At 36.0% G+C, this 26197-nt stretch overlaps 2 protein-coding genes across 4 annotated transcripts in view; both read right to left on the bottom strand.

Annotated features, from left to right (window-relative positions):
* Positions 1 to 4740: 4740 nt before the first annotated feature.
* Positions 4741 to 10005, bottom strand: Hyal4 (hyaluronidase 4). The gene is made up of 3 exons (XM_090332238.1): positions 9052 to 10005; positions 6602 to 6691; positions 4741 to 5142 (listed from the first exon to the last, which is right to left on the bottom strand). The coding sequence occupies exons 1-3, from the start codon at positions 10003 to 10005 to the stop codon at positions 4741 to 4743; spliced, it is 1446 nt and encodes a 481-aa protein (XP_090188364.1).
* A 10007-nt stretch (positions 10006 to 20012) lies between these two features.
* The window catches only part of LOC150063515 (hyaluronidase Ccc Hy-4-like), a 36651-nt gene continuing 30466 nt past the window's right edge, over positions 20013 to 26197 (bottom strand). For all 3 annotated transcript variants that reach the window (XM_090333230.1, XM_090333231.1, XM_090333232.1), the window contains exons 5-9: positions 25312 to 25552; positions 24162 to 24226; positions 22879 to 23827; positions 21203 to 21292; positions 20013 to 20510 (exon numbers count right to left, since the gene is read on the bottom strand). In XM_090333230.1, the coding sequence (XP_090189356.1) occupies positions 20088 to 20510; positions 21203 to 21292; positions 22879 to 23799 (1434 nt within the window). In that variant the 5' untranslated portion in view covers positions 23800 to 23827; positions 24162 to 24226; positions 25312 to 25552 and the 3' untranslated portion in view covers positions 20013 to 20087. The remainder of the gene's footprint in view (positions 20511 to 21202; positions 21293 to 22878; positions 23828 to 24161; positions 24227 to 25311; positions 25553 to 26197) is intronic.

Raw genomic sequence — 26197 nt, 5'->3', positions numbered from 1 at the left:
GAAAAGCCCATACTAAGTAAAAAAAAAAAAAAAAAAGAAGTCCAGTCACACCTTGAGGTAAAAGCAGATACCGTGAAAACTTTACAGGAAGGAATAGGAGTTATATTAGGTGGAAACTTTCTTAATAAAGGCCTAGAAACACAACAAATTAAAGAAACTTTGGACAAATGGGACTACATTAAACTGCAGAGCTTCTGTGTAGCTAGCAAGTTAAATAGAAAACCCACAGACTGCACAGAGTGGGAGAAGATCTTCACTAGCCATACAATAAACAAGGGCCTCATATCTACCTACAGATCCAAAAATTGAATCTCTCAAAAACAAATGTGCGCAAAAACAAAACAAAACAAAACAAAACCATCCCATTGAAAGGTGGGATAAAGACTTAATGAGAGACTTCTCTGAAGAGGAAATAAGAATGACCAACAGACACATGAAGAAATGCTCAACATCTCTGGCCACAAAAGAAATGTGAATCAAAACAGCTTTGAGATTCCACCTCACTCTAGTTAGAATGGCCATTATCAAGAAATCTAATAACCAACCGGATAGGGAACAGGGGAAAACAAGATGTGGGGTGGGGGTGGGGGAGGGGGAAATGGGGACCAAGGCATGTGAAAGGGTATCAATGTATGGGAATTAATGGACCATCTATCTGGCAAATATCATGTAACCCTTCTATTAATTACAATAAAAAATATATGAAAAAAAAGAAATCTAATAAAACAGATGCTGGCAGGGATGTGGCCCAAAGGAATGCTATTGATGGCAGTACAAACATGTTCAACAACTCTGGAAAGCTGTATGGCAAGTCCTCAAATTCTAAACATAGGAAGTAGCTCTATGGCTCAAGAGGTAGAGCTCTAGCTGAAGAGCTCAGGGACAGTGTAAACATAGATCTCCTCTATGATCCAGAAATCCCACTCCTGGGCATTTACCCAAATGTCCATAAACAAGGACATACTAAAACTACAGTATTATTTTTTTTTTACCGTAGCTAAGATATGGGACCAACCCAGATATCCCTCAGTAGATGAATGGATCAAAAAGATGTTGCATTTCTAAAGAATGACATTGCCCCATTTGTAAGGAAATGGAAAGACTTGGACAAAATCATATTAAATGAAGTAAGCTAGACTCAAAAAAACATAGGCACTATGGTTTCCCTCATTTGTAATAATTAGTATACACCTAAGATTCTCCTAGTAGAGGATCACAATAGCTCAGTAGCCATGTAGGATGAGGCTAAGTGAAATGAACTCCATGACATGGAAACAAGAGCTTTATCTTTGGTTTTTTTTTTTGTTGTTTTAGGTTTTTTTTTTTTTGCCAGTCCTGGGCTTGAGCTCAGGGCCTGAGCACTGTCCTTGGATTTTTCTCAAGGCTAGAGCTCTACCACTTGAGCCTCAGCACCACTTCCAGCTTTTTCTAAGTATGTGGTACCAAGGAATCGAACCCGGGTCTTCGTGCATGCTAGGCAAGCACTTTAACCACTAGGCCAAACTCCCGGCAAGAGCTTTATCTTTGTGATTGTTATTCTTATTATGTGTAGTTATTTCTTTTCTCTTTTCTTTACCCTGTTGTATATTTTATGTTATTACTTACTTTGGTACCAGGTATATTGCATATATGTTTATTTGTTTATTTGAAATAGGGAAGGGAAGGGACAAACAAGATGATTAGGAGGGGTGGGGAGTGGGAAAGAGGGAGAAAAACATGGGAAGAGATATCAATATTCAAGAAATAACGTACCCACTACCTGATGAATGTAACTGTAACCTCACTATATACCACTCCAACAATAAAATACAATTTAAAAAAGAATCCAGTCACAGCAAGTCATATATTATTTTATTCTACTTATAGTCAAATAAACATCAAGAATAAGCAACTCTGGAAGGATAGAACATAGCTCATTATTTCCACAAGATTGGTGGGGAAAGAAGTAAATGGTTACTAATCACTAATGAGCTCAGATTTTTAGAGATCTGAGAAAATGCTCTAATATTTGTTGCAATGGATGCAGGACTCTATGACTATATTATAAAACATTAAATTAAGAATTGTAAAATACAGCTACATTAAGTTGATCTAACTTTTTATAAAAATATCCTACTAGAAGAAAATGACCCATATTTTGGATCTTAAATTTCTCAGACTAAGATTTTCAAAATTTAAATGCATAAAGATGGACATAGTATTGGAAATATAAACACAACTACATAGACATAAAAATGTATGACTCTATAGACATAATGTTTTATTACATAGATTAATATTTATCTATGACATACAAACCCTCAGCCTAATTTTAATTATGTTCTAAAATCTAAGTGCCAGTGATTGTATATATAAATTCCGTTCTTGAATACTTGTTTGTTAAATATGTCATTTGAAATATGCTGTAAAAATCAATGCTAAAAAATTCTTTAAATAAAAATAAGTAAATAAATAAATTGCCTATCATGCAAGTAAATGGATACTAGAGCTAAGCATGACAAAAGTAAAATATATTTAGACTTTTTTAATATATAAGGAATTACAAATACTAAATGTGGAATGTTGTGTATCTATAAAGTATTAAAAAAGATGAAATAGAAATCACAAAGGAATCTCTCCAATAGGAGGTAGATTTAAAAATACTGATTGTTAAAGTATAATAAAGGAAATTAACCACTACATTAATAGGTCAGATACAAATAAAAAGATAAGTAATAATACTAAATATAACCTGAGAAAAGAATGTTGATATTGTAGTTTAGAAAAACAAGCAGATATGAAAGTAGATTAAACAACTACAAAGAGACAATATTTGGAGAGATGGTAACAAGAAATTTGCAGACTCTGTGATATTCTTCAATCCACCTACAAGGATGCACTCCATGTCAAACAGAATAAGAAGAAATGCTTACTCAGACAGTGAAACAAAATTATAGAGCAATAACATCAATTTTAATTAATAGATCACTTTATTAAGATGATAAAAAAATTCCATGCAAGACATTGTTAAAGGACTGAAGAAATAAGCAATGGAATGGGAGAAAACAATGTGCAAAATATATGTCCACTAAAGAATAAGGAGTCCCTTCCCTTCCCTATTTCAAATCCTCCAAACTGACAATAGCAAGAATGAGCAGGAATTTGGAGTGACAGGAACTCTCTTTCTCATCACTAGTTAGAAGAGCAAGATCACTTTAGAAAGATAAAGGTGGATATAATCTCACACCAAGATCATGCAGTCACAGCTCTGGTTTTTATTCAACTGATTACAAAGCCTAAATGCACACAGAATCCTCTATACATATGTATCCATCCTGTTCACAGCCACTCAAACTGGAAACAGACAAGACATCCTCAATACATCGGTGGGCAAACACTGAAAGTTTGGGTTCAAATATCAAGACTTAGGGAATGTGGTTAAATTGTAGTAATCTAGTGGATGAGCTATCATGTGGGTTTAAACTTATTCCTAAATAAAATAGATGAAGATTATGAAACAATGATCATAATACTTATTAAGAGGAAAATTGAGGTTATAAAAGTAACTATAGATTATGATTACAACGTCTTTAAAAGAAATGTCCAAGAAGAACTACACAAAAAGATATGAATGCATGTTACACTGTCAGTGGTTGGATTTCTTTCTTTCTTTCTTTCTTTCTTTCTTTCTTTCTTTCTTTCTTTCTTTCTTTCTTACTTTTGTTGGTCATGGGGCTTGTCTCTGGGCCTCAGCACTGTTCCTGAGAGCTTCAGTTCAAGGCCATCACTCTAGACCTTGAGCCACAGCGCCACTTCCAGTTTTCTAGTGGTTAATTGGAGATAAAGTCTCAGAGACTTTAGTTTCCAGGCTGGCTGTGGACCATGATCCTCAGATCTCAGCCTCCTGAGTAGCTAGATATTATATTTATATTACAAAATTCCTCTAATGGACAGAAATGGGGAATTAATCAGCAGCATTCCTTCTTCACAAGCATCATAACTCTCCTATGTCTCTCCTTCAGCTGTCTCATGGGAAGAGAACCTTATGTTCTCTTAATGTGTCTCCCAAGAGTACAACACAATTGGTTCGTGATTCACATGATGTCACGAAGAGGAAATTGCCCAGGAATGTTGATCGTGGGCTTTGTATTTCCATTGTTGCCCAAGATTGCTATGGATTGCAGTGAGTATTACAAAAGCCCCTGTATTCAAGAGATGTGTTGTCACACTTCTGCCTCAAAATAGGAGGAATTATATCACCAATTTCAGATGACAAAATGGAGAGTGTAAATATCTTGACCAGTCATACAACCAGATAAAAAAACTATATAAAATATAAAAACTATAAATCAAATGAGGAAAAGTGACTCAAAATCTATTTGAAATTCATACATGAGGTGAAAGATGGCGGGGGGAAGCAAAATAGCTGGAGTTTCTTATGTATGGTCATTATTCAAAAGTATAGTCATCAACTGTACTTTTATTAACACAGCGGCAAAAAAAAGGCCTTTTAAGTCAATAATGCAATATTTCCATGTAGACTTAAAGTATGTACATTCACACAAAGATTGAGTGTATTAGCTTTAATTTTGCATACAATTTAGATATTTGTGAAGAGGAATACACTGACTTCTATTTACGGTGAATGACATACATAATGTCTACTTATAATATCTCTTGAAGTAACTCACAAGAGAAAAACAGAATTGCCCTTCTCCGCCTCCTGTAGAGGCCACACGATTCCCTCTCAACTCAATTATTTCACCACTGTATGTTGCAATAACCCACTAAAAGTAGTACACAAGTTGTTATTAGTGAGTCAGAGAAAGATAAAGGCCCCGAGCAGCCGTCAGGCCCCTCTGTTTCTCTGCAATCAGGCCCATCATATCCCAGGTAACAATGACAGGAAAATTTCTCTGCCATTGCTGCCAGGTCTTCCTCAGTGGCTCTGCCATTCACAATAAAGTCCCCGTCGTCAGAGGCGTCTATGTAGTAACTTGTGGAGTTCAAGTGAAGATAATCTGGCGCTTCCCACACCTTCCGGATGCATCTCCCATTGTTCCTGCAGAGGTGAAGACTGCAAACCTCAGCCGCTCTGGTCACATTGACGATGTAACTCCCTAACTCAGAACTCACAAAGTGCTTCACTTTTGTACAGTTGGCCTGGGAAAGAAGCACATGAGCGTCAGTGCACCTTCGGGTACTGATAGACTTGAAATTCTAGCCCCCTGAGGTAGTTCTTTGGACTTGACTGAAACGAGACTGGCTTGGTTTCAGCAAGTGAATTCTAAGGCTCCTGGGTTACCATGACACGTGGGTTCCAGATCCGAAAACGAGAGGAAATCAGGAACAGGTAATAGGGCATAGTGGAAGTGTAGCAACTGAACAAGAAAGTGATTCCCCAGAGGGCCCATGTAAAGTACAGATTAGAGAAAGACAATGTCTTCATTTTCTCCTTCAAACTTACACATTAACCAGTATGAAAGAAAAGAGACAAATTCAGATAAGAAATTATTTCAAAGCTGGTGTGCTTTATTCACGTATCAGATATGTTGTATTTTTCATGGTTATGTCATAATCTGAACATTCAACTGTATACTTCTGGAATTTTTGTTACTTATGCTTAAACATTACATTTTCTACACTTGTATAGAGAGCTGGAATTCAAGAAAGCTTAGAAAATGGCAGTCAGTGTGTGTGTATCTTAGCATGTACTCTAAACTGACCCCAACTTGCTCAAACATACTAAATCATGATGGAGCTTTTCTCATATGTCTCATGGGGGCTGGAGTCAGGAATTGAGCTTCTTAGGGTCCATAGAATTCACATAGGTAGACAAAATCATGTCACTTCATAAATATGTTTTTATAGCAATTAAGTCAAATTGGTGGCATGAGTGTCTCATTATTATGGACTTGCACGAATTCAATATAATATTACAATTCAAGGGAAGATGTGTTATGCATACAGATACAAACAAGAACGTCTGGAAACACACAAAACTTTGTGATTAATGTGGATTGGGGAAAACAAGAAAGATTTCTTGGATAATACAGTATCCAGATGAGAGAAATTTAAGAAACAATTTAATTTTGCTTTCTATCCTATTAATTTTAAGATAATTTTTTTAATTCCAACATAAAGATCAACATCCACCTGTCTCTGTTTCTCAGAGTAGGATATGATATATTTCAGGTTGTGCTTCAATAAAAGGGCTCTAGTGTTCAATTATCTGTGATAAATGCCAGCACCACCACTAACCATTCTACACTGCTGTTATCATGATTAAATTTCCTTTCTTGAGTCCCTTGTCTGTAAATGAAGATTAGTCAGTCCTTCATATGATCATTAATTGAGCAAATCCTAGACAACCACAAAAGATCTGTTGGCTGCTTGCTTAGCATGAGGCAAATATACAGTCAATGTCAGTGTTATGCTTTCAACCTGTACAAAAGAAACTATATGTATGGAGTTTTATCTATCTGCCTGGCACTGATTTGGATTCTGGTTCTACAACTGGTTTACCATGGGCGTCTTAAGTCCTTGATTGCAGTGAACTCTATAGAAAAATGAAGCAAAGACTTTTACAAGTAATCAATATACCTTCATGGTCCTACCTTACCTCAGAGGATGTTAAATTCATATCTCCCCAAATGACAACACCTGCGGCTCCCAGGGCAGCACTTTCTCCTATGGTACTAATTAGATCTTGCTAGGTGGAAAAGAGATCAGTTCATTATTAATGTGAATATAAATCAACCCATCAGTGATTAGAAGTATAGAATATGGTCATATGTGCCACAAAAATTATTCTTTATTTTCTTACAGTAATGCAAGTCTGGAATAAGTCACTGTTCAACTCTATAATCTGTAATTAAATACAACAGCATACAGATTTTCTTCAAAAATCTGAAGAAGTCCGGGAGTTTGGCCTAGTGGTAGAGTGCTTGCCTAGCATGCACGAAGACCTGGGTTCAATTCCTTGGTACCTCGTACATAGAAAAAAGCCAGAAATGGTGCTGAGGCTCAAGTGGTAGAGCTCTAGCATTGAAAAAGTCCAAGGACAGTGCTCAGGCCCAGAACAGGCAAAAAAAATTTTTTAAATCTTAAGAAAAAGTTACATTTTTCCATGCAGAATATCATTCTGAAGACAAATAGCCTGTAAAATAGTCATCAGAAGTTATTTATTTGAAGTTGATTAGAAGCAAATACACATAAACTACATATATGTATATATCCATAAACAGAATACAAACATTTTCCATCAAATACATTTTAGTCACTTTCCTTATCTTTTTTTCAAAATGTCCCAACCTCCACAGAAAGGTTCCAATGATTTTGATTCCCAAACCAGATAAAAACAAGTCTGATTTGGCCTAGTCTTCATATTTGATTTTTAAAATCTAGTATGTTAAATTTCAAAGTAGTTGATTTAATAAGCTTTAGGACATAGCTACCAATGGTAAAGCCACTGTTATTTTCCCTAATATGGTCAAGATCCACAAAAAGATATTAGCAAGAGGATGTGGGGATTTTAGTCTTAAATGGTTTTGTGTGTGTGTGTGTGTGTGTGTGTGTGTGTGTGTGTGTGTGTGTGTGTGTGTGTGTGCTTCAAGGTTATGATGAATCTAGAGCATTTTAACTAGGAAATACAAGTTGAATATGCATACCTGCTTTTCTACTTTATTAGATTATATATTCTCCTTGCCTTTAGGATATAAAATGTTCATCTCCTTTTCTACAAAAAATGAATTTCTACCAGGCAGAAATGGTAATTAAGTAGAAAAATAAAGCAAAACTTTAAATTGTATTTTGTCTTGGCCACTTCACCATAATATCCATATTGAGGGATGAATTTCCTTATGTAACACTTCTATGGTCCACTACTCAAATTAAAGGTTTATAGTACTTTTTAAACATCCCTTTATTCTGGACAGTGTTCTGGTAATTGTCAAAAGGTGAAGAACGTTAAGGTTAAATTAATTTTACACTCTGGTTCGTATCTCCTTTCATTCCCTAGGTCAATAGTGTTGGCTGAGAAAGGGAGGGTCTGTGAGGGTCAGATGAGAAGTTGCAAAGGAAAGAATTTTGAGATTTGTCAGTGGTCTAATGAAGGGAACTGGAGGAGGAGGAAAAGAGGAGGAGAAGAAGGAAAAGGAAAGAAGAGGAGGAAGAGGAGGAAGAGCAGGAGGAGGAGGAGGAGCCGGAGGAGGAGCAGGAGGAGGAGGAACAGGAGGAGGAGGGGGGGGGGAGTCATCTACTCAGACTGCAGACCCAACAGTCTGTATCTATCAACTCTGCAAAGGCAGGAGGGAGCAGAGAGTGTCCCCCAGAGTGCTGATCCAAACTTGGAAAATACAGAAACTAACATTATCTGTGATGAACAAGAGGGCCACATGTGTGTTGCTGAATCTCACTAACGAACTTTCTTCACATGTTAGAGAGGGATCACTGGTTAACTATGGGAACAAAATCTTAAATCTACAGCTGGGAAGATCCCTTCATCATTCTCATCATCATCACAGTAAAGTATTAAATTCCCATGAGACTGCTACTGATTGGTGAACATGTTTGAACAAAGAATTCCAGTTTAAAATATCTTCTCTGATTATCTAATCTGTGCACTACCCACCATTTCAACAGCATTTTACAAGAGCTCATTTGCTCAATTTAAAGATGTACAATCAAAGTTGGGAAGCAGCATATTCTGGTATCACAATTAACCCCTTCCTGTTTTATTCTGATCATCAGATGGAAAATTATAATTACTAGTAGTAATAATGATTTATTACTAAAAGTCAGTTTTGCAGTACAGCATAGAAGTACATGCCTGCCATTCCTACACCCAGCAAGCTGAGGCAAGAGAACGGAGAGTTAAAGGTCAGCCTGGACTAGATAGTTCCCATCTCAAAAACAATCTTTGCAGGGACAAAAATCTAAGTAGACTGATACTCTAACAGGAACTTATCCAATATGCCATTAAGTGGTTACTCATCAAAAAATATAATTAACAAAGAAAGGTCCCCTTTAAGAATCAGAGAAGTCCTTCAGATTGAGTTAGGTGCTTCTTACCTTGGAAAGAAAAAGCAAAGGTTCGTCTCTGTACCCCAGCCTTGTATAAACAAATACAGGCAGTGCATATTCATGGGATGTCATGGTTGAAATTCTCAGGGACTCATGTATCCGAAATTTTGAGAATCGCAAAATAGTCTCTGTGTCTCCAAAGGATCTCTTGACACCAATAGATGGATATAATGCAGCACTGCTGTTCCAAAGCCAGGACAGCTCATTGTTCCTCAAAACTTCCTCTTCTGGGCATGATCCAGTGTAATTGGGGGCATAAACATTGTAATTATGACAATCTGGATATAAGTAATAGCCCCAAAGGGCCTTAGGGCGACTCTTAATTCCAAATTCAATAGTTTCCTTCATGAAAGCTTTTGCACTTTGTTCAAAGGTTGCTCTAGCTACATATTCAATATCAGTGGCTGATAAATTCTCTTGCATATCAGAAATGAACTTCCTTGATTTCTGTCTGTAGATATCTTTCATGTTCCAGTTCCTGGCCCATTGTGGACGCCAGTACTCCCAATCAATGACTGCAAGTCCACTGAAATCTTCAGCAGGAATGTAATACTTAATGTCTTTGTCAGCTTTTTCCAGATGGACTTGCAAGCTTATGTTCTGGGGGAGACCTCCATTAATGGGGATCCCTTGTGATGTATACCATGGATAATATCCCAATCTGTTGACATAAAATATAGTGACATTTTGGCCTCTGGCACTGGCCAGTGGACTACCAATTACTTGAAACATTTTCAAGTTCAAACTTAAATTATATCTGATCAAGCACTGATCTGTTGGAGCGTTCCAAGCTGCTATGAAAGGCTTTCTTTGATCAATTGGAAGTCGAGCAGGCTTGAGAGAAGAGATAGACTTCAGAATAAAAAGTATGAGCAGCCATGACATAAGGTGTATTGGTTGAACAAAACAAAGTTTTAATTGTCCTTCAGATAACAGTTTCATGATAGGGCAACAAAACTTATGTTTAGTATGCACTCAAAGACCTGTGGAGAGAATTGATTTTTCTATTAGTGGTTATTATATGGAAAAAACCAAACAAGTGGATGTTAGTAATATATTTCCGGAATACATTTGACTTGACATTTAAAGAGATCTTTAAACAAATTGAGATATGAAGAAAATGTGTGTTTAGCCTTCCATTCTGAAAAAAGCATGAAATTCAACAAATGTTTATGGAAAGCCAAACCCAGGTCCAGAACAAAAATTGGTAAGTTATGACCCTTACCTGTAAGAAACTTATTTATTGTTTATTGCTACAGTGCAACACAATCGGTTAATATTTTTGCAACCACCACACAAATAAATGATTGTGTTATAAAAAGTGAATCCATTCTGCCATCTCTATCCTAATTTAGATTGCAACTCTACACCTCTACTCTTGGGTACTTGGTGTGATCATTCATACCAGTGCAAAAAAGGTACTGACCTTGAAGATCACAGCAGCTACTCAAAGAAATTTTTAGGAGCAATACCTCCTGATATCAATTCAGTTACCTAAACTGATATCAATTCAGTTACTCTTTAATCTATGAGGATTTAAAGGCCATAATTCATAAGAATTCAATAATGCAATGTTTATTTCCAATTCCTCAAAACTTTATGATAAGGTGATCACTTACTGATAATAAAAATATACTCATACAGGTTTATCAGAAAAAAAGAAAGACGAAGCAGAATCACTGAAGTCAAGTGCAGGAGAGCTAATTGTTAACCTATATTCTAATAAAACTCATTAGAGCAGCATGAATAAAGACAACCTGTTATTTCTCATGAATTTAGAGTCTCATACATATATAAAAACAAAACTAGGCAACTTGAAGGAATGGATGGGGTGGGTATAGATTTAGGGTGAATGAAGGGAAAGGTAACATTGGTCAAGATGCATTGCAGTCACAAATGGACACATTGAATTAAAATCCCTTTGCATAACTATTTAAAGATAATCAACAAATTTAATATTACAAAGTAAATAGAATAGGAAATATAAAAGGTCTTCCTAAAGTTTTTCTTAAAAACTTAGAACCTATTGTTTTGTGATATAATTAAGTTCCATCATTCATCATTAAGTACAAATGTTTTCTTAACTATTTCATGTCATTATTAAAAAATACTAGATTCTCTCCATTTTAACAAATTTTGGAACCACAAATTTTAATATCTGGGTAGTTCAAAATTGCTTCCTTGCCAGTCTTAAAACTAAGCTTAAGCTTTGGAAATACATGTAAGTGTCTATTTCATGGTCACTTTTGCTAATAGAAAATTTATGTCATCCAAGGTGAAATGCTGCATTTTTGTAATGCAAAAACATTTTGCATTTTAGAATAAATCTGAAAGGAGATGTAAGTCATAAAAAGTATACATTTTTTCCTGTTATATTTTTGTTTCAGGATTTAGAATTTCTTGCAGCCAAGATCAACAGCTTTCTGCAAAAATGTACAAAGCCTTGGAACCTTATTGGTGCAGATTTTTCCAAAATCTGACAAGCAAAAGCCCTTTTCAGGATACAAAGACTTTGTTCTCTTAATTGAAGAGAACACCACCAGCTTGAACTTTGTTAGGTAGAGCAGTCTATTCTGACACATAACAATGAAGAGCTAAATACATGTGGGTTAAGTAACTATGGCAAAGAAAATCTAACAGTGGTTAATGGTTTAGTGGGTATTCTGTAGGAATACTGATTATAGGCTTGAAGAAATTTTGTGTTTAAGCACTGAAAAATAGTGTGCACAATACCAGTAGATTATTTGCTCCAGCTAGAGAGTATGCCTTAAAATAAAAGGTCTTTTCTGGCTGTAAACATGGCAAAACTCTAGTTAAAAATTTGGAGGCATTAAATAATAGAAAAAGATGCTTTGGTAATGCTTTTAAAGTTTCTCATCTTTGTTAGTTTTAGTGATTTATCCAGCCTCTGTGAACAAGTGAGGAAGCCAGTCAGCTCATAAATTTCAGATTGTTTCCCTTGAGTTTTCTTAAGCACTGTTATCTAATTGCATAATATACTTACACAAACCCTATAACTCAAAAAGCATAAAACAGATGCTAATTTCCTATTGTAGTTTTGCGAGAGCATTTTAACACAAAATCAAAATTCTGAACTGTTTAAATCATAAATCATGGGTTAGACTATCTATGGCTGCAGTAAGTGTTTTAAAATGTCTCTCAGAAGCTGAGGCAATTCAACAGAATAAGGTTTTTTTCACTACTAAACATTTTTTAATTTATTTTTTATTGTCAGGGTAATGTATAGAGGGGTTACAGTTACATTCACCAGGTAGTAGGTGCATTACTTCTCACAATTGATACCCCTTCTCATGATTTTGTCCCCATTTTCTTCCCTCACCCCCTCCCAATCATCATTTCCCTTCCCCCATTCCCTTTCCTATTTCAAATAAGCAAATAAACGAAGTCAGATACAGTAACAATATGAGATTAACTGTAAGGGCAAAATAAGAGTAGAGAAGTCAACAGTACATTAAGAACAACAATCACACAAGATAAAGCTCTAGTTTCCATATCCTATGAATAACAGTTCTTGACTCAATCAATACATTGCCTCAAAGAAACAGATTCTGGAAGAATGGGATATATATTGTGGGGTTTTTTTTCAAATACACATTTTATTAGGGAACTTGTAATTCTTTCATTTGAGTCTATCCTAAACATTAGAATTTTGCTTCTTTCCAGGTAAGAAGATTTATTCAAAGAAAAGACAACTAGAGATTGGTAAACAGTCCCAGTATCTGCAATCCTATTATATGTTAAAAAAAAAAAAAACAGGATGCTGATAATTAACCCTAGCTACTCAGGAGGTATATATCTGACGATAATGGCTCAAAGATAGCCTCTGCAAGAAAGTCCCTAAGACTCTTCTATAGGATATGGAAACAAGAACTTTATCTTGAGTGATTATTGTCCTTACTGTACTGTGTTATTTCTCTTCTCCTTTGTTGCCCTTTGGTTAACCACAAATTGTTACTGTATCTGACTTTGTTACCTGATATATTGTACAAACCTTTGTCTATTTGAAATAGGAAAGGTAAGAGGGGAAAACAAGATGATTGGGAGGAGGTGGGGGAGGGAAACGGGCAAAAACTTAAGAAGGAGTATCAATGTATGAAAAGTAATGCACCTACTATCTGGTGAATGTAACTGTAACCCCTCTATACATTACATTGATAATAAAAATAAAATGAAAAAAAAAGTATGGAAAGTTCCTGAGACTCTTATGCCCAATTAACCACCAGAAAACTAGAAGTGGAGCTGTGGTGCAAAGTGGTAAAGAGCTAACATTGAGCAAAAATGCTCAGAAACAATACTGAGGCCCCCTGAGTTGAACCCCCATGACTGACATACAAAAGAAGTAATTATAGATGAAGATATATACATACACATATACATCTATATACATCTATATCTTTACTGAATGTTTAAAGAATTTCTCAAAGGATCAGATTAATAAGTTTATTGCTATAAATGTATAAAATTCTCAAAAAATAATGAAGATGTATATTGAATATCTACATATGATTTTTTGTTTATGAAGTTCTCACAACTTCCTCAAGATAATAATTCATAATTCTTTTCTAGTGACCACTTAATTGTTGATTAATAGTCTTCAGTGAGAATGTATCAATCGATCTGCCAGGTGAATTGTAATTGATCAACAAGGGAGAAATAAGTCATGTGACTAAGCTTTCTTAAATGTTGTAGAGTAAAGCCATGATCATCAATAATTATCTCAAATATCAGTGACTTTAACATTACCCCATCTAAATAGAAGAACTCCGAAGCCACTTTATTAGTGTTTGGGAAGAAAATTTTAATTGCATTTTTTTAAATTGTGTTTTATTGTTGAGATGATATATAGAGGGATTACAGTTACAATCTTCAGGTAATGGATACATTGACTGAAACAAATTCAGTCAATCAGTATCATTCAAATTCTAAGAGGGTTGATGCTAAAAAATACAAAACATATGAGAGTTATAAAAACAAAAAGATTTGTTAAACAATGAAAACAGAGGCATCACCATTTTTTAAAACATGAGGCTGCTGTTTTGCTTTGCTTTAGTATGATGTGTTTGGGGTAAAGAAAATGTATGTGCTGGTTATACAGGAGCTAAGAATGAGTTTGAGTTCTCTTTTACTGCCTAAACTACCTTGTTAACCAGTAAGTTTGGGGCTGGGAGTTTGGCCTAGTGGTAGAGTGCCTGCCTAGCATACACGAAGACCCGGGTTCGATTCCTCAGTACCACATACATAGAAAAAGCCAGAAATGGTGCAGTGGCTCAGGGTAGAACACTAGCCTTGAGGAAAGCCCAAGGACAGTGCTCAGGCCCTAGCTCAAGCCCAGGACTGGCAAAACAAAACAAAACAAAACAAAACAAAAACCAAGCTAACCAGTAAGTTTTCAAATACTTCATTTTATCTTGGATAGATACAGCCTCCATAGTAGATGGCTTTCCCATCACAAGGCCTCTTGACTTTAACTTTTTCTCTCTCAAATACATTCTAAAATTTAAGGATTAACTTTCTAATCTCAATTTGATACTTATTCACTCTTGGATACAATTCAATAGGTGCATGAATATTTATATATCCTCTTTTCCAAACAAGTGATTTTTCTTTTCTGAAAAGTGTATTGAATACCATGCCTAACTTTTCAGCCACTTTATTAGTGTTTGGGAAGAAAATTTTAATCGCATTTTTTTAAATTGTGTTTTTTGTTGAGATGATATATAGAGGGGTTACAGTTACAATCTTCAGGTAGTGGATACATTGAATGTTGATACCCCTTACCATGCTTTTCTCCCACTTTCCCTCTCCCATCCCCTCACAATCATCTTCTTTTTCCTATTCCCTTCCCTATTTCAAATAAAAGAATAAATGTATATACAATATACCAGGTACCAAAGTCAGATACAGTAACAAAAGGAGTTAAACCATGAGGGGAAAAAAGAGAGAAAAGGAATAACTTTACATAGTGCATAAACAACAATGTATTTCCATAAACAAACTCTTTTTGTGTTTCCTAAAAACCAAAATGTCTATTCTTCATAGCAATCTTCTCCTATTTCTCATCATATAAGGCATAATAATTCTAGAGAAAATTACTAAACATGTTCCATTAATGATCATGCAAAATAATACCTAAAATGCAATTATACCATAGTGTAAAATATTTATTCCTATGAGATTAACTTTTGGAAATCTTCAGAATTGTCTGGCATAATCATTTTAAACCTGTGACTCTCCCAGTGAGCCATATGTTCCTATGATTTGTTTGCAGTTACTCAATTAATCTCTGTGGAATGCAAGTTTTATGTGCACTACATTTTTATTTCAGGTAAGTATTAAATTGCGACAATCCAATTCATTACACAAATCATCTTTTCAGAGGAACTGTGCATGTTGAAAAGAAAAAAGTTTAAAAGACCCATTCAAGTTAAAAGTGTTAAATATACATTCATAATACAATGAAATTGTTGATAACATCACCATGATGGACAAACATTATTTTTACAGTGCTGAGTTCATAAAAGCAAGATTACATTGTGAAAACCACTGCATTTGAGCAATAAAGTTAATCTAGACAAGAAAGTACTGAAAAAAAAGAAAATCGGTTTTCTTTTAATTATTTCAGAAAAGTTATTTTCAAAAACAAGGTGTTGATTTTTTTTCAAACAAGACAAAAACTATATTTACCTTTGTTGTTTGTTGCTGGTCCTGGAGTCACCTTGTGCAAAGCAAAATCTGTGTAGAAAGGATACCCAGCTGGGTCCAGGAACCTGTCATTACTGAGTGACTCAGTCATCCTAGTTAAACTGGAGGCTTGCATTAAATCTCTTTATAACTAAAGTCTAACTCCCTTAAGAGCATCTTAGCATAAGTGACTATTACTTCCTGAAAATACCTAATATAAATCCAGTCACTTGAAGGAAAAGAAGAGGAGGAGGAGGAAGAGAAGGAAGAGGAGGAGGATTGAGACTTTATTTGGAAATCAGAGAAGTGAAAAGCATTAAGTATTTAAGATTTCTAGTACTTCATGTAATATAGCGTATTTTAAAAATAGACGCTAGGCATAGCTGGTGGCTCACGCTTGTAATCCTAGATACTCAAGAGGCTGAGATCTGAGGATTGCAGCTCAAACCCAGCCCAGACACCAAAGTCTGTGAGATTCTTATCTGCAATTAACTACCAGAAAACCAGAAATGGCACTGTGGCTCAAGTGGTAGCATGGTAGCCTTGAGTTGAAAAGTTCAGGGACAGTGCCCAAGCTCACATTTCCAGCCCCTGACAGAAGAAGAAGAAGAAGAGGAAGAAGAGGAAGAAGAAGAAGAAGAAGAAGAAGAAGAAGAAGAAGAAGAAGAAGAAGAAGAAGAAGAAGAAGAAGAAGAAGAGGAGGAGGAGGAGGAGGAGGAGGAAGAGGAGGAGGAGGAAGAGGAGGAGGCAGCAGCAGCGGAGATCCTAATATGCTAATATTAGGATATAATATCATGGGATAATTGTCTCTTACTGGGGAATTAAATATCATTCCAAGAGAAAAATACATTATCAACTTGCTAGAGCCAATGTCTCAAGATGGTGAACTAAGTACCACTATTTACCTATTATGTCATTTCAGCATATCATTTGATACAATATAAACTATCATGACCCAAAATCAGAAAACAGTGAAATAGTCAAAAGAAATGTTAATATAAACAAAAGAACAAAAATCTAGTAAAAAACACATTAGAGATATGAAATCATGATATATTTTTTAAATGGAAAGGACTGGCTGGCTAATTTCTGGATTAATCCATTAGAATGTCTACAAATACAGATCGTTTAGCATTCCAGGAGTACGTGTAATGGCCTGAAGTACAGCCATCTTACCTCAGAATGCTTAAATGGTGTAGTGGACCAAACACAAAGCACAACTAAATGGATATAATTGTGTCTTCCTCATGGACACACAAGGGATAAACAGGAATAGGCTGTTGAACTCTTGAGAGAATTACATTCCTCCATGACACTTTTCTCCTAACTTTCATAATTATGGTGGGTCCTACCAGCCTGCCTGTGCAGCAGCTCACAATACTCTGGATGAAATCTGAGGGAGCCTGCCAACAAGCCAGGGCCCCTTTCCATTGGTCCGTCTTCCCATGAAGCTCAGTAGATATTCTGAAACAAATGTGAAATCCCTATGATAGATTGCTCAGTTTCTCCTGTTCTTCGTGTGTGTGTGTGTGTGTGTGTGTGTGTGTGTGTGTGTGTGTGTAGCCAGCAAGACTTGTCAGACATTTAATACTGAAAAACAGCATGAAAGAAAATTAACTGACCCATGAAAAACAGACTCCTGTGGAAATGAAACAGTATGAAATATGTCGCAACAACCACAGTATAAATGAAAATCTAGAGCCAACAATGATAACGTACTCTTCTAATCCCAGTACTAGGGGGATAGAAATAGGAAAATTGTGAGTTCAGAAAACCAAAATGTAATCAATTAAATAAAAATTGAAATAGCATCTTTAGGGAGCTTTACGAAACGATTACTTCTACACACCAAAACAAGACTAATTCCCAACAAGGCTGTTGTTTCAAAGTGTTCTTTCACATTTTTTTTTTGCCAGGCCTAGGGCTTGAACTCAGGGCCTGGGCACTGTCCTTGGGCTTTCTCAAAGCTAGCACTCTACCCTTCAGCCACAGCGGCATGTCCAATTTTTTTCTGTGTATGTGGTACCAAGGAATCGAACCCAGAGCTTTGTCCATGCCAGGCAAGCACTCTACCACTAGGCCATGCTCCTGGCCCCAAAGTGCTCTTTCAAATTAGTATGAAGTAATTAGGGCCGGGTTGTGGCCTACTGATAGGGTACTTGCACAAAGCCCTGGGTTTGATTCCTTACATACACAGGAAAAGGAAAGGTGCTGTGGTTCAAGTGGCACAGAACTAGCCTTGAGCAAAAATGCTCAAGAACAGTGCCCAGGACTCGTAAAAAGAAAAAGGAGAAGGAGGAGGAGGAGGAGGAGAAACTACACCTTAGAGGTTGAACTAGTAGTTTGGGGAAGGGAGGAGTGAACAAACCATAATACAAAGCAAAACAAACAAAAACCTTTCAGAAAGTGGCACGAAGTTCCCATGTGAAAGAAATGGGAGCTACTTAATAGAAATTTCCTAAGGACAGAGAAAATGAAAGGAAATAATTTGTAAAAATTCTGAAGTAAATATTTTCTTAAAAAATGATCCTGAGCCATAAAGCTCTAAATATAAAAATAACCATATTACACAGATTGAAGAAGGATCTAAAAGTACAAAACCAAATTCTATTTGTGAAAGGAGATGTACATTTTTCTAGTTGATGAGCAAAATTAGGGACCTGAAAAATAATGATCAAAAGTTTGTGCTTAAATTAAGGGTGCTGTGATATTTGAACAATTAATGGAAAGTAAAAAACAACACTGCCACAAGCAATAGGCATATGGACATTCAAATGATTCAGGGCAAGGACAATTCCTCTTTGCTTTCTAATACATCTATTTCATTTGCTTAAGTAATATAGTTTTTTAAAAAGCTTTCTTAATTTTATTTCTGTAACTTAAGCATACAAATAAGGTTTAATTTTGATTATTAATTTAAGAAAAAGATATATTTGTCTGTCATTGGGTTTATGCATAGTACCCTTGATAAGACAGTAGAGTAAGCATAGATTCTGAAAGCCCCAACTTGCATTAAGTAAATAGCAAAAAAATTACCAAGAAACCTAAATTTTTACATAATGTTTTAAACTGAGCAGATTATTATTTCTAGTTTTCTGGTCCCAAGGCTCATGGCCTGGGCCCTGTCCCTGAGCCTCTTTCTGCTCAAGGCTAGCCCTCACCTCTTTAACCATAGCGTCACTCCTGGCTTTGCTGAAGACTTTATGGGAGTCCAACATCCAAGCTGGCTTCGATCTGCCATATTCAGATCTCAGCCATCTGAGTAGCTAGGGTTACAGACATGAGCCACCAGCACCTGGCTCTGAGAAGATTATTCTACAAACTAAAATTGGAAAAATCCACTATTAGAAATGTGTCAGTCTAGGGCCAAGAATGTGACCTAGTATGAGAATGTCTGCCTGGCATGCACAAAGCCCTGGATTTAATTCCCCCAGTACCACATACACAGAAAAAGCTGAAAACGGTGCTGTGGCTCAAGTGGTAGAGTGCTAGTTTTGAGAGAGCCCAAGGACAGTGCTCAGGCCCTGAGTTCACTACATTTAGTTTACTACATTTCACCATCCCATTAGCTTTTATCTTTCCCACAAATACTGAAAGAATAATTAATATGGAGGAACTAATAACTCAAAATAGAAACTGGAATGCAGTGTCTATCAAAGTTCTACATAGGCTATTTCGTATTGTTTAAGATTCCCAATACCTGGAAGTGTAGAAAGTTTGTTGTTGTTGTTGTTTATCTAGGGCTTGAACTCAGAGCCTAGGCACTGTCCCTGAGCTCTTGTGCTCAAGACTAGTGCTCTACCACTTTGAGCCACAGCACCAGTTTTTTAGTGGTTAATTGGAGATAAAGAGTCTCACACATATTCCTGGCTCGGCTGGCTTTGAAGCTCAATCTTCACTAACAGTGCCCAGCTATTTCTTTTGGATTTGCTTTCTTTATTCCACGAATGCTTTCCCCAGATATAATATATAATGACTTCCTCCTCTTGACATATGGTCATCTCACCACAAAGGCCTCATTGTTTGACCCACTATAAAATTTCTGGTGCTTTCTCATACTAATTTCTTGTGTCTATTATTTGTGTATTGAGTTAATTTATTAATATTCATCCCATTCCTCCCAAAATTAAGATTCCCCAAGAACAAATATATTAACCTCCATATCCCTATTGTCTAGCATGAGGCAAACATCTAATAAGTAATTACTATATCAATGAGTGGAGTCAATAATCACACTTCAACATAAATATTTTAGGAGGTTTGAAGTAAAAGGAAAAAAGTCAATAGTTTATAGTCTTTAGTATTTCCAGACAAAACTGACATTAGAGTAGGAAATAAAGAAAAAATATCTGGAACAGAATCCCAGATAAATTCATTCCAGGAAACACTTGAGACTTGAAGTGAGCATCGGGAGCTTTGTTCTTCTGACTCAGGTGATCTGGAGAGCGATGTTGGCAAGAGTCTCCATGCCAGCCATAGTAGCAGTGACAACCAAATCCATTCTTCATGATTGTTTCCAGTTTACTTTGTTTTGAAGAGACAAATCTGAAGCTCTTGTTTGGCTTGACCATTTTACTGCTGTTTTCAGGCATATGCAGGTAGCAGGAGGCCTCAGGAGTTTTCCTAACACATCTCCCATGACGGTTACAGAGACTCTCACTGCAGAGTTTCGCGGCAGTGGTCACATTCACAGCATAGGAGCCCAGCGGCCCTTGGATGGCTTCTTGCACAGACAGGCAGCTGTCCTGTAGGATAAACAGACATCAACTGAAGGCACTTTCCAAATGTGATTCTGTTACACACTGGTATGAATGCTTCAAGTTTTATAATTGGAGCTGCTGGAGACAGATCTGCACCCATTCACCTGAATGACAATTAGATTACGGCCTCGCCATTATCTTATCTTTTGCACCGGAAAGTGGAAAGTGGTCCAGTACTCTCCTACTGGAGATGAGTCTTGAATGCGAGAGAATATATGTAGAAACATTAACTCCTTTGTTACAAATGTCACAAAGAGCTAAACCAATCCACCCTTTTATAGTAGGTGAAAGAATTGCAATTGTAATTTCACATTCTCATACTTTGCTACATAGATATCATGACATTCATCCTGCTAAAATTCCTGTATAGTAAATGTAATTCTAGTATAAAGCTCTCGTTGGAAAAGCTGGAATTCAGAGGTTAATTAGCATATCCAAAATCACACCCTTAGCCTGTAATGTTCAGTTTCTCATTTCAGGCTGCCTGGTTGGAGACTATGCTTTTCCTACTGTCTAATAACCAGTGTGGCTGGAATACAAGAGGTGCTCAAACTATAGTAATCTGTGTTCTCTTTGAAAGTCATTCAAGTCAAAGGCACAAGTAATCAGTGATCCTTGTAGCAGTTTTATATTCCATCTGGAATGTATGGATAACCCTGAGATGTGTAGTGGCTTACCTTTGAAGCACAATATTCATATCCTCCCCACAATATCACTCCTGCTGCTCCTAATGCAGCACTTTCACCAATTGTATGCACCAAGTCCTCCTAGAAGAGCAAGATTAAGCATCATTTATTACTCATATTTCATTCATAAGGCTCAGACTCTCAGCTATGATAAAGAACACAATAATGTCATCTTTGTTCTTGATGTGAAGGCCTATGGCAGAATTTAAAAAGATTATTTTGTCTATACATTCTAACTTATTTCAAGATTACAGGCAATTTTGTGGACATTGACACTAATTTCTTCACACCATTTCTTGGATTATTATGATCTCTTGTGTCAATTATTTTCTATTAGCAGTATTGGTGGTATTTTTTCTTAACTATTGTAGACAAAAAAAAAAACAATTGGATTGGATATTTCAAAATAGCTTTTCCCAAAAAAGGATTGAAAAAGTGACACAATGTGAGAAATCTGTCACTTGAGGAATAGCATAGTTGATACTTTGGTAGCCACAACTAATCCTTTATTCAGTTTACTGGCCCTTGAAAAAATATTTACTTTATTTACCATACTTCACCAGAAGGTAGAATTAGAAGTCATTGTATGAACCCATCCAGAGGCAAAGTAAAATTCAAAATGCTCAAGAAATTGCTAGGAATAAATATTATCCAAAATAAGAGTTTTCTATCTGATGCAGGAAGTGCCCCTATCAAAAATTGCTAAAGTAGAGACCAATAAAGAAGTTCAGGCTTCAGAGGGAGATGAATAGGAAGCCGTTGATTCCCACCAACATTTTGCCACGGTGCTAGTTTTTTTCCTAAACTTATTGAATAAAAACTTCATTTTTATATAGATGATCTTGCAATGATAAAAGAGCTTGATTTCACCATTGATCTTTGAGCCAAATAGAAATTATTCTAAACTATCTTGGTAATCCTTGCTACTACTTTTAAAGGCCCTGTATTATCTGGTCATGTATTATCTGTCTGAAAACTGACAGATAAATTGTTCACTGCCATGTACAGATGGAGATTTAAAGATTTCTTATGTAGCCATCTGTTAATGATGGCATCCTTACAATAATCCAGTTACTACTTGAATACTTTCATTATCTGAAAATTCACTCCTTTCCAAATAAGCTCATCTCTACATCTCTGATTCTCCTGTATTATGTTAAGATTACAGACATTATCTGTCTACATAACCTACATTCATTTAATCCTTCAAAAAATAACTCCTAGAATACATTTTCCACTTCAGGAAACATCCAACAAAAATCTATGCCATCTTTTTAGTTAATCTAATAAAGGGAAACAGAAAAAGTCTCAATTATTTGTATATTTATGATTTGTAAAATTGCTGCTATGCTTTCATATTAAGAAGCTGTACCAAAGTTTCTTCCAGTTTAAAATTAATCTAAATATTATTTTAAGCCAAGTTTCACAACTATTATGTAAAAAAAAAATCTTCGTGAATTCTAAGCTAACAAGATCTATTATCCAAAACCTCTAGATGAACATCTAATTGCCAGTGATTGCAAACTTTACAATTGTTTTGACATATAAAGAAATAAATGCCTTTAACAATAAAATAAACTTCTGTTATCAAAGAAAAAATAAATATCTTAAACATTTCTTCTTATATTTTATATAGCATTCAACTGAATTTCCTTTGTCTTTCTTACCTCTGATAGCACTTCGATACTGTGTAAATAAAATGGTCTAGAAAAAATAAAAACTGGCAAAACATAATCCTGTCTAGCCATTTCAGCAATTCGCATGGCTTCCCTAACTCGATGATGAACAAATTTCAATGCATGCAAACTTGACTTTAGTATTATACTCAAGTGTATTGAAGGATAAAGAGCTGTGCTTTTCTCCCACAGCCATAGGAGCTGATCATTGCGGACAATTTCATCTTCTGGACAACTACCTGTGTAGGTCTCTGGATTTATTATGTAATCATAATTGTAGCAGTCTGGATAGAGATAAAAGCCCCATAGACTTTTTGGTCTCATTTCTGATGCGAGGGCAAGAGTAACGTTCATAAAACTCTTGCCAGCACTTTCAAATTCCTGTTGGGCAACTGTTTGCACTTCGGAATCTGACCAATGGGGATGATGATGTCTAGTGAAAGCTAAGGAGTGGTTCTGGTATATCATTCTATTGCCCCAATTCCTATCCCATTGGGGCTTCCAGTTTTCCCAGTCAATGACAATCAGCCGTTCGGATCGCCACAAAGGGATAGCTTTTGCTATGTCACTGGCAGCTTTCTGAAGGTGTTCAAAAAGGCTCATGTTCTGTGGTATCCCTCCATTAAAGGATTTTCTGTTTTGAGAGAAATAAGGGTAATATCCCAGTTCATTGGGATAAAATATGGTCACAGCTGATCCACTTTGAGTCTCTAAAGGATTTGATATAATGTTAAATGCTTTGAGATTCATAGTCACATTGAAGAAATTCTTGCAGTATATTGTTGGGGCCGCCCAGAAAATGTTGAAAGGCTGGTCCTGGATCACTGGAGGTATTGCTGGCTTGAAAGATGGTTGAGTGGCCATGATAAATAACAGTAGTTCTCCTAACCACGGGACCCATGGATTAACCATAGCTGTTAGGTTTCAGCATTCCAGCAACCTATAAAAAATAAGAAAAAATATGAAAAAAAAACCCAGTGAATAAAAACTATAAAAAGTTTCATACAGAAACAAATAGGCTGTACAAATTCTACCCGCTACTTTTTCTGAAGCAATGTCCTCTAACATTGTCCTTATACATAACTCAAAACCATCACACAAAGAAAAGCCTTTGGCTAAAACCTGAACTAGGAAAAAGAGTCTGAATGGATCTTCATACCTTCCTATTCATTTGTCTTAAGAGTGAATTCCATGTCAGGAATTAACAAATACTGACATTTTAAAGCACATATTAAATGAAAAACAGAACAAATTACACTAATAGAAAGTAATACCTTGTCTACAAGTTGAAGTTCACTGGCCTTGGAGATCTGATGGTTCTTAAAACAGAGAAGTTACTCTTGGAATAGCATAGGAAGAAACAGAAATCAGAAATGTCAATTATCTTCTGTTGGCTATTTTGGCATTCTCTTCTCTTGTTTAAACAAATAAGTCCTAATACCTATTAACTATTTAACGCTGTTATTTTCCCATGAAGAAACTGGCCTCTTTTTAGCAATTAAATTCTAAATAAAACTTGGCTGTCTAATCCCCTCTACCTAGTCAGTTGGGACAAAAACTGCCATTTTTCCAGAACCTAAGTGATATCTAATAGTTAATGTATTCCAGCCAATAGGAGCTCACCCTGAAAGCAATATGGCTGAGGTTCCTTATCAAAGCTATTTTCTCAGGTATTGTACATTGTTCAAACAAAGAAATTACTCTGATGTAATTAATATCAATATTTTCTTAGTATATTACTTTGTAGGTATTTATTGCTATCTTCATTTAATCTACGTTTCTTAAAAGTTGGGGGGGAGACCATTAACCAAAATCATGTGCAGGTTATCACTACATAACACCTCTGGTTTATGAAGTTATAGGCTCTCAGCATATTGGCTTCTTAAGTCGACAAATAGGAATAATTTGCTATTGCATACATTAGATGCTATTGTTGTAATAGTTGGATTTGTGTGGGATTCATATTATTATACAAGTTAGCACAAGGTGGCTCTCCTCCCAACCCTCTCCAAACTTTGAAATTCTGTCCTAGATTATGCAAGGAAGTAGCACCATCTGGTGGTAGGAATGAATGGTTACCAAAGATCATGTGTAATCGAAGGAATTTTGGAGTATTATACATTGTACATTATACATTAGATTTCTACAATCAAAGCTTCTGAGAGCATTGGAGTTGGGAACTGACAGGCTAAAACTCTTTTCAGAAAACAAGGATAAATGGAAGGCACATGACTTTTCAAGTTACCACTTGAGAATGATAACTACTCAGATAAACCCAGGTCACTGACCAAAGGCTCTGGTAATAATGTGTTCAGCTATTTGCTGGAGATAACTCTCACTAAAGACCCAAGTGTATCGATGACTTTAAGAGAATTTACCTATGCCAGACCAGAAGCCCTCACTTCCAAGTCATCTAATACTTACTAGTAAATGACCAGCAGAGGGCCCTACACACCAACTTGTGGGCCCCACATATGCCAGAGCTCCATTCACTTAGTTGACTTCTTTCTCAGATCTTGAGAAATTAAGTTTGGAGATGTAGGTAGCCATTTTTTTAAAAGTTAAACTTGAAGCAGTCATAGGTTAGTTCTGAAATCTCTCTCTAGTGCTCCTCTAGCATGTTCTGTGATGCACACATAGCTCATAAGAGAGAATGGCAGCGCTTCTGGATAGGATGAGAAGGGTATACAGATAATCATAGCAAGACATACCAAAATTTCCCCATCCTACTAACGTGGTCATTTGTCAAAACTGAGTCTTCATCTCACATCAAAGCACTTTTGACTTCACCTCATCCAGTTATCAAAAGTTATATTCTTAATAGTACCCAACTATACACACTGAGAGGTTCCTGTGAATGGATTTCTGTGCTCTAGAAAGATGACACAGCCTCAGATTGAGAATCCAGACTCTCAAACTAACTGCCCAATTTTAAAACCAGTTTGATATTCAATTGGATGTAATTAGAGATCCTAAATAGTCACTTTTTCATAGTTACTTCGGCAGATGGAATTTATATAAATGGAATTGTCTTGCACCAAGTTTCAAGAGAAAGCTGCAGGGCATAAATACTACTAGAATTTGATTTGTGTTGCAAGAGGAAGATAGCATGTCACAAGACCTCTCTTCTAATACTAGCTCCCAAAACTTCAAGATTCTTACTAGTTCTATGCTTTAAAATGGTTGATGATAACATACTCCCTCCCTTCTTTCACATCCTATATCTATATGCAAGAATGCTTCTGAAACATGAGTTAAGCAAATAAAACCTTTCCCATTCCCACTTTTAATTAGTGCTATACCTTCAAGA

This window comes from Megascapheus bottae, chromosome 5, assembly GCF_031878675.1.
Source record: "Megascapheus bottae isolate mThoBot1 chromosome 5, mThoBot2.hap1, whole genome shotgun sequence".
NCBI classification, from domain to species: Eukaryota; Metazoa; Chordata; class Mammalia; order Rodentia; family Geomyidae; genus Megascapheus; species Megascapheus bottae.
This window is presented reverse-complemented; position numbering and strand designations above follow the sequence as displayed.

Coding starts and splice junctions, on each gene's coding strand:
- Hyal4 (XM_090332238.1), bottom strand. CDS start 10,005: ATGAAACTGTTATCTGAAGGACAATTAAAACTTTGTTTTGTTCAACCA. Junction 6,692..9,051: donor CTTTGCTTTTTCTTTCCAAG/GTAAGAAGCACC, acceptor TTTTCCACCTAG/CAAGATCTAATTAGTACCAT. Junction 5,143..6,601: donor TGAATTTAACATCCTCTGAG/GTAAGGTAGGAC, acceptor CTTCTTTCCCAG/GCCAACTGTACAAAAGTGAA.